The 18,453-nt window shown below is 37.1% G+C and overlaps 1 protein-coding gene across 1 annotated transcript in view; it reads right to left on the reverse strand.

Moving 5' to 3' along the window:
* FANCM (FA complementation group M) overlaps nucleotides 1–18,453 on the reverse strand; it is a 78,236-nt gene that overhangs the window by 28,199 nt on the left and 31,584 nt on the right. Inside the window, exons 7-13 of the mRNA XM_062577708.1 lie at nucleotides 16,823–16,951; nucleotides 16,188–16,289; nucleotides 10,448–10,632; nucleotides 9,606–9,812; nucleotides 6,930–7,164; nucleotides 2,152–2,309; nucleotides 1,228–1,380 (exon numbers count right to left, since the gene is read on the reverse strand). Of these exons, the coding sequence (XP_062433692.1) occupies nucleotides 1,228–1,380; nucleotides 2,152–2,309; nucleotides 6,930–7,164; nucleotides 9,606–9,812; nucleotides 10,448–10,632; nucleotides 16,188–16,289; nucleotides 16,823–16,951 (1,169 nt within the window). The remainder of the gene's footprint in view (nucleotides 1–1,227; nucleotides 1,381–2,151; nucleotides 2,310–6,929; nucleotides 7,165–9,605; nucleotides 9,813–10,447; nucleotides 10,633–16,187; nucleotides 16,290–16,822; nucleotides 16,952–18,453) is intronic.

Genomic DNA, 18,453 nt, shown 5'->3' on the forward strand with positions numbered 1-18,453 from the left:
TGAAGTTACATAAAAACCTGAATGGATCGCTTGTATTAACACCCTTTCACAGAAGGAACTTAAGTCACAGATACTGAGAGTGTCTAATTGGGTTGTAGGGAGGGAAGCTCTCAATTAGAAGAGTAATTCTAAAATTTTTAAACTATTTCTTTGCCTCCTGGCTTCTTCGTTCTCTGCACCAAAGCTCCCCCAACAGCCTCTCTCTCTGGCAACATACTCCTGATCTCAGCTTGGGGACGCAGACCTCAAAGAAGTTGAAAATGCCATTGTTCTGTGACAAAGTCGAGAAGCTTATCTTAGCTCTAAAAGTCTATTTACAATTTTCCATTAATACTCTTTGCTAGGAAAGAGTACAACTACAATGTTTCTATTCTCTTCCTTGATTACTCTAGTTATTCAGGAAACTGGCAGCTTAGCAACAGATTCTCATGACCTAGAAAACTACAACACACGAAAAACAATGTATGTGGAATACACAAGAGCTAAACTGGAGGAAAAAAATGGTGCGGTGAACAATTAAAGTCCTCAGGTACTGTTGACTGATCTACTTTTGCATGCATTTTCCCATATACGTCTTTCATTATAAATGTATAGATGCTATCTACAACTGTTAGCAAACAAAATTCTCATCTCCCAAATGGTTTTTATCCAGGTTTGTTTGACTATACTGGTCTTATCCCTTAACTTTTAGGAGTAATTAGGTTTTTAATTAAAGCTCATGTAAAAAAAAACCCCAAATCCTCAAAACACAAGCACATTACATGCAACATACATTCATCATTTTTATGGGATGCATTTAACGCATATACACGGTACAAAATTATTTTTGATTCCTATCACACTCTGGAATAATGTTACTATCACTCTTAGTGACTTTACTAAGAGTGTGACTAGTTCTTATATCTTACATCTTTTTGTAAACAATTGGTACTTGAATCCATTAAAACAAGAATGATTCATGTGTGTTTTTTTTCTTTTTAGGAAAACATTGTTTTTAAGCAATTTCTGTAGGAAAGACTTATTATTCCAGAATACAAATGGGAGACATTTTGTAAATAAAATTAAATGAACATTGTTCCTTTCATAATACTTGATTTAGCCCCATGAAAACATTTCCCCACCTTTTGTTTCAGTTGATCAGACAGAAGTAGAGCACTCATTATTTTTTAAATATCCCATGTGTGCATCAAATACACATACATGCTTACAGACAGCCAAACTTCTTACCTTTTCGTGCCTCATCATCTCTATCATTTCCATAACACTAATAAAATGGTGACAGCGATCTGAGTGGTCAACCATAAAGGTAGGAAAAGGACGATTCTGCCAGATTCTCCACTCAGACAAGGAAAGTTCATGAGTGCCCTCCTCTTTAGGCTTCTGCAGTTTGAAATTAAAATTAGTAAGGAGATTTTAATCAAGAAATTGTTCAGGCTTCTGCAGTTTGAAATTAAAATTAGTAAAGAGATTTTAATCAAGAAATTGTTCAGGCTTCTGCAGTTTGAAATTAAAATTAGTAAAGAGATTTTAATCAAGAAATTGTTCAGCAAAACCAATGTTTACTTATTTATCAGAAACAATAAACAATAAATACTCTGAATGCAGGAAAGTTTCTAAACATTATCCCAAGGTTTTAAGGCTGGTCTAAAATGAAACTATTATAAGTTTTGTGTGATCGTGTTTTTTCAAAGACGTTGTTTTAAACAGTGAAATGATGCATATAAACTCATTTTTTTTTCTCTGAATCACAACAGAGCTTGCAGAACTTAAGTTTTTCTTTTAGTAATACCATTATAATTATATAAATAAGGGAATGAAAAACTATGGATAAAATATCATCATAAATACACAACATCGTGTATGAAATTGTTAGAGGCAAAACCAGAACTTTTTGAATACTAGATTAGTCTTTTCAATAGGGAAAAAAGAAGAAAAAAAGATGTAGTATTTTGTTTATCCATTTCTAATTTACAGAACTAATGTCAGGGACATATTTAAGACATCTAATTCCTAAATTTTTAACCTCAAAAACGAAGTCTCAAAATTGCATTTTTAAGATAAGCATCCCTTAAGATTCATAGCTAATTTTGTTACACAGTGTTTCCCCTAGGTCTCCTGTCAAAGGTAACATTACATTTAGATTAAACTCACTGATATTTCCTCCAGGTTTTCTAAAGTTTCAAACTGGATTTGAGGCAGTATCAGTTCCTTTACTCCATCATTTTCTTTAAGCCTGTAAAGTTTGTCCCATATTTCAAATTCCTCAGATGACAGAGACCAGTTCTCATGACAGTGCATTTCCTTTGTGCCTAGTGGGGAAAAAAGAAATCATTTTGGAAAAATAAGTTCTGCTTTAAGAAAAAGAATAAACAATAAGAACTTTGTACAATACCAGTCAAAAGAAAACATACTTCTTTCTGCCACAGCCAAAACCAGATATAGACAATCTGCTGCTAGAAACAAAATAGAGACACAATTCTATGTACTATATTTATGGATAAAGCTACCCATCAAAACATTATTTGGGGAGAAGACTTCATATAAACAAACATATACATAGATACATATGCATGTGTAGAACATGGATATATCCTGCAAACACTACAGCAATCAGTACACAAGGAAAATATAGGGCTTAAATTTGTACATGTGTTTCTGAAAAGCTTTGCAGAAACACTGCAAATATAAAAAAGAATAAAGCTTTTTAAGAAAACTCTTTAAATATAGAAAAGTGTCGTTAATTAGCTATGCCAAAAATATTTTCTTAGTCATTCCCTCAATCACTCTTTTCAATTTTAGAATTGAATTTTCTGTGAGTACACTGTAAGTGCTCAGATGACAGCTTACTGAAGATAAGGCCCTTATGCTGCTTGGCTTGAGGACGGTAACCTCTGGTGACAAAGAGGAAATGGAGTCATTTTGGCAGTCTGACAGCAAGCTTCAGTACACCCACTATCGCCTTTACCAGTTCCATGCAAGAAAAATGTCAGATCCCTCAAAATAGGCATCAACGCAAATATAGCAAGGAACACCCAAAGAATCTGCATAAAAGAGCAGTTGGAACATGACTGCTTTGAGCCTAAATGTATGAAGCTTGGAGAAAAACAATTAAGTTAATTTGGCAACCACTGCAGAAAGGATTTGGGATGAATCTGTAGCCAACACCCTATTCTGAATTAATGCCACTTAAGAGGAATCAGCCTATATCTCTCAATCCACTCAAATTATAATTGCTGGAGAGTATGCTTCCATAGTACAGTCTGCCAGTGTTTATTAGGGACTCAAAAACAGATCCTGAAAGTTTTGAGAACTAGGTTCAAGTCTCGTTGAGAAAATGTCTTTCGCAGCTGGAAAAAGGCTTCAATGTTCGTTAGATTTTAAGGCTATGGTTATAGAAAAAAAAGAGAGAGAGAGAGAGAGAGAGAAGATGATCAATATTGCTACTATAACATTTCTAGGAGATGTTACGCTCTTCATAACCAGCACAGAAATGTAGTAGAGAAGGAAAAAAAGAGACCTGAAAGACCAGAAAGCAAAGAGCATTTATCAGAAAAGCCTATCTCATGGTCTTCTGGCCCAGGCAGCCCCGGTGCTGGGCTGGGTACGCGGCCAGCCCCGATACACTCGCACACACCCATCGCCGTTCAACTGCTGCAAGGCTCGGCGGGTTTCCCCACGCAATTCGAGCCAACGAAACAGAGTAAGAACGCTTCCTTTCCTCAAAGCGCGGGAAGGGAATCTGCGAGACGGAAAGGGGGAGTGGGAGAACGTCAGGGAAAGCCACAGGCGCAATATCATGGCAGGGGTTGCTTTCGACTAGATGAAGAATGAGGCTCGTGCTTCCCTGAGCAGCACAAGCAGCTCTTTTGCCGCAGGCTGGACTACACAAGAAAGATGCATTTTGCAAAGCCATGTCACTGGCTGAAATAAGTAATTCAAAACAGGTGCAGTTGAAATGAGTTTAAGTTAAAAAAAAGAAAAGCACATGCAAACAAAAGAAAAAGCATTAGGAAAGTTTTATGCAGCGCTCATCCTGAAAACAATGGGAAGCAGCAACCCAAAGGAGGCAAAGGAAAATTTGTTTTTTAATTAGCACACACAAAGCAGCAGATGATTGAGTTTTCAAAAGCCAAAGGCTGAATGTTGTCTTCATCAGATGAAGAAAGCTCATTCTTGAGGAAAACCAGAACAAGATAAAGCTGACAGGAGGCTCGTGCCAAGGGTTACACTCTTAGCACAGCGTACCAAGCAGCGTGCCCCCCTACCAAACCAGGGCTATCCGCACAAGAAATCTGCCCATAAACAACTGAAGCACATGTCAAGAACAGTAAGTGCTTGACTTATTTAAACATTCAAAACAGCAGCCTTCTGCAGTCTTCCCATAGAGTTTTTTGCCAGCTGCTTGAGAAGTCAAAGTGAATTACTGTGTACGTTTAATTTGAACAGGAGATGAATGCTGAAATTTTTTCAGCTACCTGAAGGCCTTGCCCCAACTATATTGAAAAGCTAGTGAAAAAGCATCAAAACACTAGAGAGGACTAAAGGCAGCATTGGCATACTTTAGAAAAGGACAGCAGAGGAAGATGACTGTGTGGTTAGGGTAAAAAAAAACGTAATTAAGAAAATCATATGAAGATATTAAAAAACACATAGCTAGAGATGACTCAAAGGTTGATACAGTCTGGGAAGAGGGGAGAAGAGTGAGAAGAATCAGGAGGAAGACAACTCACAAAATGAGAGTTCACCTGGACAAATGCAAAGCAAAAAGAAAAAAAATATTGATAGCTCAAAATGACACTTAAGATACCAGTAACAGAGTGTGAGAAAAGCATGTTTTAATGGACACTAGCTATTGTGTGTCATGCTTATTGTGGCTTCATATCTCTCTCAGAACAGGGAGATCTGCAGAGACTTAGAAGGATTATAACCTTGGAGATAACAATCCAGATCTTTCACCATCTTCACCTTTTCAATTACCTTATGGGATAAATGTTTATTCTTGTTTTATAACCTAAAAAAAGACCAAAAACTCATGAGCTTTCTCCAAAGATACCTGTTCAGAGATTTTTGCCTCCAATATGTCCTAGTCAAATACTTTAAATGCAAAACCACTCTCTTTCGTCTGTGCTTTAGTACACTCCCTAATATGTTCCTCAGCTTTAGCAAGCAAGAGAGAGAAAGAAAGAACATATACAACATATTCATTACTGCTGGCTCTCATTTTTCCAATGTGACAGGAAGCACTAAAATAAGAACAAGAAAAAAAATAAAAACCTTTCTCTTCAAGATTTACGTTGAATATCACCAATGACAGAAACAGATTGCCACTTGCTTCATATAGTAATGAAGATGACTTTGATAAATCCATATATATATAAAGCTTGTGCTCAAGATGAAAAGAGTTTCAAGAGTTTGCACTCATGTAACACTTGCGAGACAGAAGTCAATCATGGTCATCCGCAGCAACTGAGAGATCACCACATACACTACGCACTTCAACTGTGGCAGCTGCTAACCTATTTCACCCAAAAGGAACCTGGTAATTACAGCCTGCAAGGTGCTATGCCCTCAGCAGGAAATGTGTTCAGCGTATTACCTGCTGTATGCACTTACTGCCTCTCATTCCTATGGCAGACTTTTCTAAACATTCTGAAATGATGTTTTTAATTCCGTGTTTTGCTCTGTTCATTTTATTGCAGGTTGTGTGTCTGTTTATACCTCCCCTGGTTTTCCTTACCAGCTGTCATCTGGGTTGTGTGCAAAACCGAGATGAGCAAGCTTTATCTGGGACTCCAGTGGCAGAGTGGGAAGACGTTACATCAGGAGCATCATCCTAGCTGTGCCACAGCTGTGTCTGCAGCCCAGGCATACTCACAAAGGGGGTTTGGGCTGTAGATGACATGCATGGACTCATGGTACTAATCCCTCTGTGCTTTACGTTTCTGCCCCGCAGAACGGGAGATAACAGGAGCAGGCAAAGGAAAAACTGCTTTTTATTCCTGCATGATTTCCTAGCTTGCTTTCTCTTCCTGTGTTCAGCCTTTTGCTTTTATTGGATAACATTCAGAAAAAGATCAGATGTATATTCTGATAATAAAAAAATTAAGCTTAGAAGCCTTTAAGAACATTAACCCTTATAGTCTAACTACATAGATATTGATATACAAAGCTACTGGAGTCTTAGGAGTTTCTTCCTTCAAAATAGTTCCTATTGGTCTTTAATGCTAGTCTAAATCTAGCGTGAAAATTTCCAAGTATTTACAGAACATTAGCTTTTTCCTCCAATTACAAAAGTTATATTTAGTTTACTGAGTATTCCAGTGCCAAATGAGGGAGTCAGATGAGGAGCAATTTCTCTTTTTAGATTCACTTTTCTCCACTAGCGTGCAATTCATAAATAAACTACCCTTGCCTCCTCTTTTCCTCCCTCTAATTCCTTTACTTTTAATGCATTTCTCTACTATCGTCATTTGGAAAGGTAGAAAGAAGCCATTCCTTGTATTAATAAAATCATTAAGTCCAAGTGTTATACCTAAAAAACAAATTTAGTACAGAATTATCATTAAACATTTAGTAACGATTATGTCAACTGACATACACATATTAGATGCTTTCAAAGGCATCACTAACGTTTGCCTCTTCTAGCTGTAGAAGTTGCTGGAGGTTCTGGCCCTTACTCATCGGAGAAAGATGAAACAAATGTCTGATCTGAAGTACAGACATTTAAGGACAGAACAGCAATTTGAAAAACAGAATGTAGAATTAAAGTAGTTGTTGGCACAATATCCCAAGTGAGAGGTTCAGCTGATAGAAATGACACTTTCACTACAGAGCCAGAACTCACGTGAGCACACAGTTTTGATATGCTGTAATATAACATGAAGATACCAGCTTACACAGTGCTTACGGAAACACCATAATCCTCTTACCAGTGACACAGGAAAAAAGAGCAGATTTGTTCTGGAGAGAACTAGATCTTCTCTCTTTGGAAAGCACTCCTGAACTGTTTGGTTCGTATTTTTCCGTAGTGATGAACATTTTATGCAACTTTGGATTTATGCCTTCTGGAATCATACGTGGGCTATGCTGGTAAAAATGAAGCATTTTGTTTTCTGCAATAGCTTTGTGAATGCTCTTCTTGTTAGACTGGCTTTGATTGTAAGTCTGTAAAAGACAGCATTAAGTCATTTGCTGTTGAACTGTTTTTTTGATGTCACTTTATCAAAAGCAAAAGCACACCTGAGTAGCTATGGGGTTTCTCATTATTTCATCATGTTCCAGTACAAAGCTGCAAAATCAAAAACCTAAACCAAAATACGATACAAAGCGCAAACAGCCAACCAGATTCCCTCTTCCATGAATATGGTCAGTTAGGTCAACAAAAGCACTTGAACAAGTACCCAACTTGCAGTATGACTCCACGTTATGGTAACAAAAACAAAGGGAAGGAGCAGAAGGATGTAGATGAAAACAATAAAGCAATAAGATTGCACTGAAAATACCGTAATGATTACTTAAAAAAACAGTTACTAAGTTCTCCTTTTATAAGGAACATCCATTCTAAAATATCTAAGTCAAATTAAATTTGAATGATCATCTTCTGTGTTTAGATAAAACAATCAAAGCAATTGTGGTAAAAGCAAAGAAGTAACAAAGAACAATGATTGTTCTTCAAAATGCAAGCATGTCTTAGAATAAGAAATCCTAAAGATACATCAGCCAAAACATAAACCTTGATATACCCCTATATTTACAGTCTGTAAATAGATCAAATTGGGCACAGCACTTGAGAAAAAAGAAACACACAGCCCTTGCCTAGAGGAATTCACAAACTGCCATAGGTACAGGGATGAGGCAAATTAGATTACAATAGAAACAAAAAAAGGAGGTGATGCAAAATGAGGTGTAGTGTTATTTGTATTTGTCACATATACTTCAAGTTCTTTTAACAACACTCCCTTCTTATTGTGAAACAAAGAATAAAGTCACTGATGGAGAAAGGAAGGAAAGAAAGGAGCCTGCACTTTTCACATCTCTCGTTCCAATGCTTTTCTCTGCACCGCTGCTGCGGGTCCCCGCTGGCGACGGCACGTCGGGGGGGCCAACTAACTGCTCCACATTTGCCAAGGACAGCGGCTGCCTTCCCAGCAGAGACGACCTTTGAAGCTTGTATTCAGGAAGACAGATAAAAGTGAAGGAGGCTAATAGCTAGCTATGTTAAACTGTCCCACAGGCAATCCAGCATCTTATTTTTGTTCCTAAAACAGGTAAGAAGTATTTTTATGGAACAAACTTTATATTACTGAACTCATTGCTTAACAGTATTTTGAAATGTTTCTCATTTTCTTTGTTTCACAGCCAGTGTCAGCTTGGCTGATAACGAGTCTGAGGGGCCTTGTGCTCATGCAACGCCTCTGGGCCTGTATATTTTTGTTGGTCTAAATCTCGAGGTAGCAGCTCCCCTCCATGCTAAGGCACATTCAGAGGAGTTACTATGAGACTACCAACTACTTAGCTACAAGTTATGTGATACAGGAGAATCTACCCATTAACAGGAGAGCTGGAAGGAAACTAAATTAGAAAAGAAAAAAAAAACCCACAATATTTGACCCCTCACTTGGATTTAAATCTCTGCTACCTACCAGCTTAAACCAGAAACGCATCAACTGCAATAAACGAAACAGTAACAAGACAAATATTGAGTCTACCCTTGGCATACACAGGTCTCAGACTTCACTTCATGAAACGGTATCTGAGAACTTACCCAGCCAGCAAAATAAAACCAAAGCCAACACAGAACTAAACGGGTTTGCAGCCCAAGCAGAGGAGCGCACTCGGATGCCCGGCACTCCAAAAGGGGGTGCACGCCAAAACTGCAGAGAGGCAGCTGCGCGTTTCACTGCAACCGGACTAACCGCACGCCGCCGTCAAGAGGGACGGCCTCGCCGCCTCCCGTGGGTCCGGTCCGGCAACGGTGCGACCGCGCGGCGGAGCTGGGCCGTGTGCCGACGGGGCCGAGAGCGGGCCCCAGCCTCACCGCGCGCGTTTCCGCGGTACGCTAGTTTCCCAAGAGGCAGCCTGCAGTCAGAGAAGATTAATTATACCGGAGCGGAGCGCTGAGGTTCAGGAATTTAGCAAAAGTAGATTTCCACTTAAGCTGATCTCTTCAGACCTCACACGCAAGACTGCTGCAACTAAGTACTCGTCTGAAAGCACAATGTCGTCAGCAAATCAGCCCGAGACACTTCTTCAGCCCTCTGCTCTGAGCTTCGTTACTGACTGTTCCGCAGATTGTTCTGCGGCTTTGGCCAAAAGGCCCCAAACAAACAAACAAAACCCCATCCTTTTCTGCATTTCATTTTATCATTTAAAAAATAAGAGGTATTAAGAACAATGGCTCCAAGATCTGAACATTGAGAAAGTGCACAGAGTTTTAAAATATTCCAGGCTACCCAACTTTCCTTCCCTTTTTAAAACGCTGCTATGAGAGGTCATGGTTGTCATGATTTCAAGCCTAGGGTATACAGTTTTCTGCAGCAGGCTGAGCAGTCGTTTTGCTTTCCCCCAGCCTGTGTGCGCGGTAGGGAGGAAAGCGCCACACTCACCCGCTCCTCCCGCCCTTCCGCAAGGATAACTACGATCCTGCCTCGCCGCTTGCGCCCCGTTCGGCCCATTCGCTGCACAAGGCGAATCGGACTTTTCTGAGCATCGAAGCAGACTATGAGATCGACTTCTCCAATGTCTAAGCCTTCTTCCCCAACACACGTAGAGACCAGAGTGTTATATCCACCTTCACGAAAGCGTTTCACCACCTGAATAACAGATTAAAAATAGATTGAACAGGTTAGCTAGAAAGCTCCTTATACACGTGTAGCACTTTTTATTAGCTTCATCCAGAAGCTGAAAAACTGAATGACATTTTAAGGTTACAAATGTGCAATCAGCCTTTCCAAATTTGTCAACTACTTCATTCAGAACTGGTGGTCAAAATGCAACACACTAATACTATCAACACCTGATTCGTCTTTTCTTAAATAAAGGAGAGAAAGCACATCTTATTCTGATTTTTAAATTTATGTTCCCAAGTTCACAATTAGGTACTTACAAATATATATATATTTAATCAAAATTTAAGGATATCTTTTCTCTATTTACAATAAAAACATCCCCTAAGCAAACAAAAAAATATTTAAATATTTTTCCACATTTTCAAATACGTAATATTTAGCATTTCTTAACATTATGCAGACATAAATGTATAAAATATTTCCATTTATACAGTGAGTAAAATCTCAGATACTCTAGAAGCAATTGTGTTACATGGAAATTCACTAATGATACCGTAAGGCTCAGTCACCGCTATACAATCTACATTAATTATTCCTACAATTATTTATACAATGAATTCTCCTTATAACACCATTTCCAAATCTCATCTTCTCTTTACCTCAAGTTGCTCCTTCTGCGTGAAGCCTTTGGTGCTCTTCCCTGTGGAATGGCCAACAAAAGTCATGACTCTGACAACAGGATGGAGCCGGGAAAGCATCTCTGCAATTTCTTGCACGCTATCTCGAAATGATGAGAAGATCATTACTCTGGTGTCCATCGATTTGTTTTCAGTCATGTTTTGACCTGTTTAATTTAAAAAAAAGCCATAAAAGCATTTTTATATGTATTTTTAAAATAATAGTAATATTAAATAACAATAATATGAGGACAGGTCTTCCCACAAATTACAAATTCCCAGCTCTCGACCAACTCAAAGGTCAGAACATTTTGTCCAAATATACTGTATTTTGATTTCTCACTTATTAAAAAAAAGTCAATCCAAAATATCAGTAGACAAAATTGACAATTAGGAACTTCTCAGTCTGTTTAGGCAAACTGCATCATTCTCAGAAAATGCTCTGAGACTCACCTGGCCAAACGACTCCTCCCTGGAATCAAAGCAGTGTTCAAATTTTGCAGAATTTGCACCAGTTATGCTGATAATTTCTTACCTCTGAGGTACCATTATTAATGCTGCTTTGAAAAGCTCAAGTTTGCTGGTAAGGTCTTGAAGAGAAGTTTAAAATGCCTTCTTCCAAGGAGACTATAATGTGATTTCTAAAGTTGTTACTTAAGTGCTCAGAGGCAGATGAGGTTATCAATGCATGGCAATAAAAAGCACTGTTATCATTAGTCCAGCACAGAGCGCGATGGAGCACAAGAGCTGTGTATCAGCATTTTACAATCTACTGCAAAGAGTCATCTCCAGTTCTACAACCTAGGACTCCAGTTCTACAACCTAGGATCCTTATGACAGTAGAAAAATAAATGTCCAAAAACCTCTCTTATCTGCTGGGATCTACTGCATCTGAACAACCTGTCATCATCATTCTTTGTATTACACATTTTAATGGCAAAAATAACAATTACCTCAAAAAAGAGAAGAAAATAACTGGTTTGATTAATTTACTCTGAAGTTGTGGATAGCAGGGCATTTAAATCATCTGAGAAAGTGAAACATTGTGCCTTTTTACTCTACAGATAGTTTATTTTGACAATACTATTACAGTCACACCCAGATGTTGAAATCAGTCAAAAAAATGCAGCCATTTCATTAAATTCTCTTCAAACAACAAAATCTATTTCCTGTTCAGGCATTCAACGATCAGCCAATATACCACAAGGAAAACAGAACTTCATGGAAATCCAGGACATTACTTATAGAAGATTTTAACAAGCCAACTACCAATTTTTAAAGAAAAAACCCTTCCAATTTCCAGAGCACATACTCAAGTATTCCTCGCAGGCGATCATGCTTAGACTCCAGACAAGCCACAACTGCTCCCTTCCCATCACAATACTCCTGCAGCAGTAACAAGCAGAGAAAGAGCTGACACACGATTATCAACTACCAGGCAGGTTTTCTTAGCAAGGTGCCTCTCACCAGACACATATTTCTTGCATTACACTGCCACAGTTCAGATTTTGTCTTTGGGCACTGAACTTTTTTCTTTATGTGTAAGGTTTTCTCTGCCTTCCAGCGCACCAGCAAAGCCATGTGAGCAACGCGCCAGGCTTTTGAACAGTCCGCTCTGTCTGTTCCTCCAAATACTAAAATAACCTGCCTGTAACTATAGTATCAAGCCTGTAACTATTGTATGCTATGCCTGTAACTGTGGTATCAAGCTGTTTCCTGATGTTAAAGCTAAGTATGATTGAAAAATACATACATTTCTCTGACCAGCTAGCAAAAATTCCATTTCATTTTTAATTTTGCATAAAGGTGCACAGACATGCTTTGAGCAGCTTAAGTCAAAGTAGTCTTTGCTGCTTTAAATGGACAAGGTGCAAGTTAATCATTTTCCCCATTTCTTTCTAAGATAAACCTTGAATTCACGGGTGGGTTATGAAAACTGCTGCCTCTAGTCAAAACAAATCTCACTCTTGAGGCTGACAGCCAAGGTGGTTAGATGAGAAGACCTCCAGAGGTCCTGTCCAACTCTTCTAAGCTATTCTATGATTCCCACTACACTGTTTCAGTAAATTGCAGGTGACATTCAAGCTCATCTGTCAAGTACAGAAGGCAGTCCCAAGGAAGGCCTAGAAATCAAATGGCAAATATGATTCAAGATTTTTAACTAGGAACCAGAGAATTACAACACTTCTATAATATATTCTCCACAATTTGCCATGCTTAACAGACTGATAAACCATATATTCTAGAGTAAGTGCAGGCTGGACGTATTCTACTTACCTGAGTTCACATTATTTTCTGCCACTAACTTCATATTAAAAAAAAAGATATGGAATAATGTTGTTCACAATATTGTCATGACTTGAATAGCAGTAATACTCAGTATTATTCTGTTATGTCTGTTTTCATATTGTAAAAGATCTTATAGTGCTGCCCTTTCCTCCTTGACCTTACCTGAAACCAGACTGACAAAAATTCAAGACACTAGCAGCCCATAATCAATCTGACAAGTAATCCAGGTATGGAAGATTAGCCAGGAGAAGCTCATTATGCTGAGCCATCATTTCTTAAGAACTGGCCAGAATGTTATCTTGCACTCACCTGAATTGCTGCTCCTGAAGCAGGGGTGAACATGAACAGGAATCACAACACTTAACCTGATCATAGCACTGGTTAGAAATGGCTCAGATTTTGCTCAGGCAAACTGGCACTACTCGTAGGAGTAATGCATAACTGGAACAAAGCAGAATTAGGTTTGGGGGTTTTCTTTGCTTCTGTCTTCCCCCAGAGAGTTTATCTGTGACTCCCCGCATGAGTTTCCTGAAACAAATGCTGAGTGTATTTCCACTGCTCATAAAATTGTATTAGGTTTTTATTTCAGAGTCTTCTGATGAAGCAAAGATGTATGCACTGAAGTTTGGAATTTTAATAAGTACTCAGGTTTTTATTGATAGACTTGAGACAAATACTTGTCAGGAGGAGGGAGAAATCAGGACATGGGTGTGTTTGCTCTTTAGTTAAGAGTCCAGGAACACAATTTAGGGTGTAGCTACTTTTGTGCATGTGGGTTTTAAGATTACTTGCAAGAAACTGGGAGTCAGGGTGGAAGTACAGGTTTTGCGTTATTGCGCAAAGACATCATCAAAGATGCTATGACACAATGAATAACAAACCAAATAAATAAAATGACAATGTATCACAGAATTTCTGTCCATCACCCAATACATTGGGTTTGGAGATGCATAAATTTAGGATATACAAGCTGGAGCTTACTACATTCCCTTAGTAATTAGGATGCCTCCAACTTTGTGATTAGACTGAATTTTAAAGTGCTTTCTAACCTTGCATTATAGGCACAGACTTCAGGATCAATTGTTTGTCCTTGTTTCAGATTTAACTATACGCATCTAGAGAACTGGTTTCAGGACACAGGTATTCCCTATGGTTGTTCTCCCTTTTAGCCCAGGCAAAAAAAAAAGGATGAGTGAAAGAAGAATGCAATAGAAGGGTTCTGATTTCAAACTGAGGCCTGCGAGGTTATCATTCTTAGTAACTAGTTGTATATCATGAACTTGTCTATATATTCTCCATTCATCTTAAAAAAGAAAAGGAAGTGAATTTAACATTAAGACTATCTGTGTTCCAGCTTTCCTCTATGATAGATGGTGGTGGCAAAATATACATGTTTGCTAGCATTATTAAAAAGTAGTTCTATATTTATATTTGTAGGGGAGGAGGGAATTAACTTCTGGCTTCACAGAGAACTTAATTACATATTTTCCATTCCTATATGCATACAGAAATGACAAAATTGTACAGAATAAAAAATACCAGCAGCACAGAACTTACAAATTTTTCCATTCTCAAAACCTGACTGTCAGCTTAATTCTACATCTTCATTCAGTTATTTTAATATCATATTAAACAAAACACTAGAAGAACTTCATATTTTTATATAAAAGCGTAAAAGGAAAATTGATGCTTTGATGACGAAACCTCTAGCATAAAGTAATAGCTGTAATAATCAAGACATAAAAAATACTGGAAGCATATTAAGGTAAGAATGAAATACTCAAAAGAAACTTACTTTTAAGGCCTTTCTGCATAATTTATTCTAATTTCAGATAAGCACAAATACCCATGTATTACCAGTTGTAAGATATATTTTATGTAGTCATCCAAGTCTCTACTGGATGTTTCAGGAGCAAAACAACAAAACAAAAAAAAAAGTCTTTCCAAGAGTGCCATAGTAGAAGCTGCCTCCTTCGAGAATTCATAAACGGTATTTCAATACTGTGCTGCCCAGTATTTCAAATTCCTTACAAATACCACGAGTAGACCAGGTAAATCACTGGTACCTCTATCCAATGTATTATCTAGTAGTAAATTAATTTATTTAGGTGCAACATTCATCTAGACCTACGCACCATATCTGCAGCAACTACCAAATTAACATTACGTAATTAGCTACGCCACCATCAGAGAAGCTGTAAGGTTGAGAAAGTTTCTTGGTAAAAAGAAAGCTTGGGTAAAAAGATTACCGTAAACTTAGTTGCTGGATTACTGGCAGTATCCTCATACTCAAATACAATATGAAGACAGCAGTAGTGGCACAGACATTTAGTCCATATGACTGGACAGACAAAACACTCTGTAATAATAGCTATAAACTCATTTGTCTCAAGTTTATTTCTTATAGATGTTGATTTTAAGAATTCTCTGAGAAAAAGGTATAAGCAAGACTCCGATATTAAGAATTGAGGGATTTTCTTCCCCCAAAATATTCAATTCATTTTTTCCTTTTGAAATTGCAGGACAGGATCGAAAGAGAAGAGGGACTATTTTGCTATTATAATTTCTCAACACTATAAGAATAATTGATCTACAAAAAATCGTTTTGGACCTTAATTCACTTTAATCATTTAAATTAATCAGAAAATATACTTTAGCAAATATTTTGTATTTGTCCTTTAAGTAATCATACATCTATGCTAATTGACTTATGCCCTTTCATAGAATCTCCAAGCATTTTATCCTTAAACTCTAAGTGAATTGCATCATTTCTCTCCTTAAACAAGATAAAGAGAAGAGTTCTTTTTTTTTTTTTTAAAAAAGCATCTTTTGAAGAACAAGCCCTGTAATCCTCCAAAGTATGCTACAAAAACTAATGCAGATATGTACTCAAACACGCATGTACACACTGACAAAATGAAACCTTCAATAATTTTCAGTCCAACTCAACATTACATTTTCATTATACTGACAAAGCCAAACATTTGAGTTTTTCTTTTCTGATAATTTATCTTTGATGGTTGCAGGCTACAGCACCAACTCACACATTAATGCATTATTTGTAACAGTATTAGCGAGAAGGTCTGACTTTTAAGGAGAGTATAGTTTATGATATCACTACTTTGAGAGCTGGCTTCTAGAGCAAATTCTGTGGTTATAAAAATCACGAGACACTGTAACACCAGTAAAAGTTGGCTATCATAGCTTTACTAAGTGGTTAGAACAGTTAATATCAAATTAATTGTGATAACTTACAAAAAAAAACAATATTTGGATAGTTTTTCAAAAGAAGAGTTTTTTCACATGGAGGAGACACATACATGCAAGACAATAAAGAAACACTTGACTAAATTAGGCAGTAAGTAAGTAGGATATTACTCATTTTCAATCCACAACTTCAACTTTTCAGATACTCTAAGTTTTAAGTACTTACCAGAACATCCTTTATTCCAGGATTCAAAGTGTTTTGTTACAATTTCTTCCAATTTCCTTAATTTTGGATGACTATAAATAAATTCTTTTTTATTTTCAGACACTGGAAAGGACACAAAGCAATTAAAGATATAAGTACACCCGCAGTAAGTATAATGTGTCAGTGAACTTCACTTTCTTGCATCCTAACTCTGAGTCAGACATAAAAATTCTTGACACTAGTTCCAATTCCATTCACCTAAACAAAAACTTCAGTGAATTATTTACAGAAAAAAAAACAAATTTTGAAAATTTATTACTACTTTCATTATGGTCACATTTTAAAGATGTACAGTCAGCCTACTTAAGAATATTTTATCCTTATATTTTGATTCAAATCAACAGCTTCAAATACACGAAGTTCATTTGAAGGTCACTGGAATGACTAAAAAAAAGATAAATACAAAAAATCAGCCCAGTGAAAATTTCATCTTGAATGAAGAATACTAGCCAAGTATCATAATGAATGTCTTTGTGCATCTGCGGACCACGCACAAGTATCTCCTGTTTCATTTAACATTGGCTCTGCTCTATCAGAGTTTGAATTAAGGAAGAAGCAGAAAGTAAATGTTGTGTCTTTAAAAGGGAAATACTGACCTGTTCTTTCCTTGTAAAGACTTCCATTTGCTGAAGTCAGAGATGTGTCTGAAAACATGTCCCTTAGCTGCTGATACAGCTTCATGAAGTCCTCATTACGACCAAGTTCATTTCTTGTACGAGTTAATCCTTTGTAAAAAGTTTAAATATCTTAGTATTCAATCTCCAGAGTGTGTCTAACATTTGCTATCCAAAAGATAGACTTCTTAGAAATAATAAGGTTTTTTGGAGAACTAAAATTTACACATTAGCTTTAGAAAACATAATAAACATTGTGTGGAGTTAATATTTTTTTCAGGAAGGATATCATTATAGAATTTAAACATGAAAATTATGTGGATAAAAAAGCAGCCTTGGCCCTATTGGGAAACCAAGAAGTTTTATGACAGCTGCTTTACACCAGAGAAACTCTACAACTACTATAAATGCTTCCAAGTACCCAAAGAAAAGGGAGTCCATTGCTAAAGCTGTTTCTTGAATAATTTTATGACAATGCTGTAACAAATTTTGTTCTACTGGAACCAGAAACCAAACTTACCAAAACCAGTGCAAAAGAACTAGTTATTAGAAATATTTTCCATCGGTTACTTTTCAGTAGTGAATAGGACCTTAAGGAACCTGAGGAACTACAAAATACATGAAATGCTTTCCAATGCCTCGGTCTAACAGCAGCACTATGAATTCAAAATGATAAATTCTGCACATACAAAAGTAATAAATTGCAAAAATACCAAAAGTATTGTCACAAAAGTCACAAAAATTATTAGCATATGCATACTGTCTACTCTATTACATACTATTCTACTCCACACATAGATAATATACTATGTATAATATACAATGTATACCATACATTCTTGCTTTAGATGTAGGACAAAAGCAATGCAATTTAATGATCAGTGCTGTGGGCACAGTAGCTTTTATAAGCTAGCACACAGTTACATAGCTAAGCGGCCTATTTGCAAACCAAAAGAAAGCAGGAAACATGGAAGCAACACCACGGGCTATTCCAGACTGCTGGACCCTCCCCTCCCACATCCAGTGCTTCAGCAGAAACCTGCAGGTAGACTGACATTGCCAGGCAGAAATTTGCGCCCTCAAAGGAGGCACCAATTCCAAACTAGCTAGCAGTGCAATCCAAGAGGTCTGAAATGACTGCAAAGTGTTGCACAAGACTCACAATATTCAATGATAGAATTGAGAAAATAAAATGAGGCCAAACAGAAAACACTACTGCATCACTGTATGAATTCTTGCTGTATCCACATCTAGAAGAGTGGACACTGTTCTTGCCATCTCATTTTGAAAAAATGATGTAATAAAACTAGAAAAGGTAGAGAGAGAAACAATGACTAGAAGTATGAAATATTCTCTACAAAAATGTTAAAATCAGATGACTTCTGCTTAATAAAGAGACTTTCTATAACTTGATGAGGAAGAGAATAAGAATGTGATAGTTTAATTTTCAGGTGAAGTTGTTCTTGATCAAGTTTGTGGTGAGGATGCACAAACGTCAGTTACAATAAAAGGACATAAAAGAAATGAATGGCTGGAAACAGAGTACTCTACTAGCAGCAACAAAAAATTACGTTGACTAAAAGTGATCATTTCACCCCAAAGAAAAAATTTGC

This window comes from Rhea pennata, chromosome 5 (assembly GCF_028389875.1).
Source record: "Rhea pennata isolate bPtePen1 chromosome 5, bPtePen1.pri, whole genome shotgun sequence".
Classification (NCBI taxonomy): domain Eukaryota; kingdom Metazoa; phylum Chordata; class Aves; order Rheiformes; family Rheidae; genus Rhea; species Rhea pennata.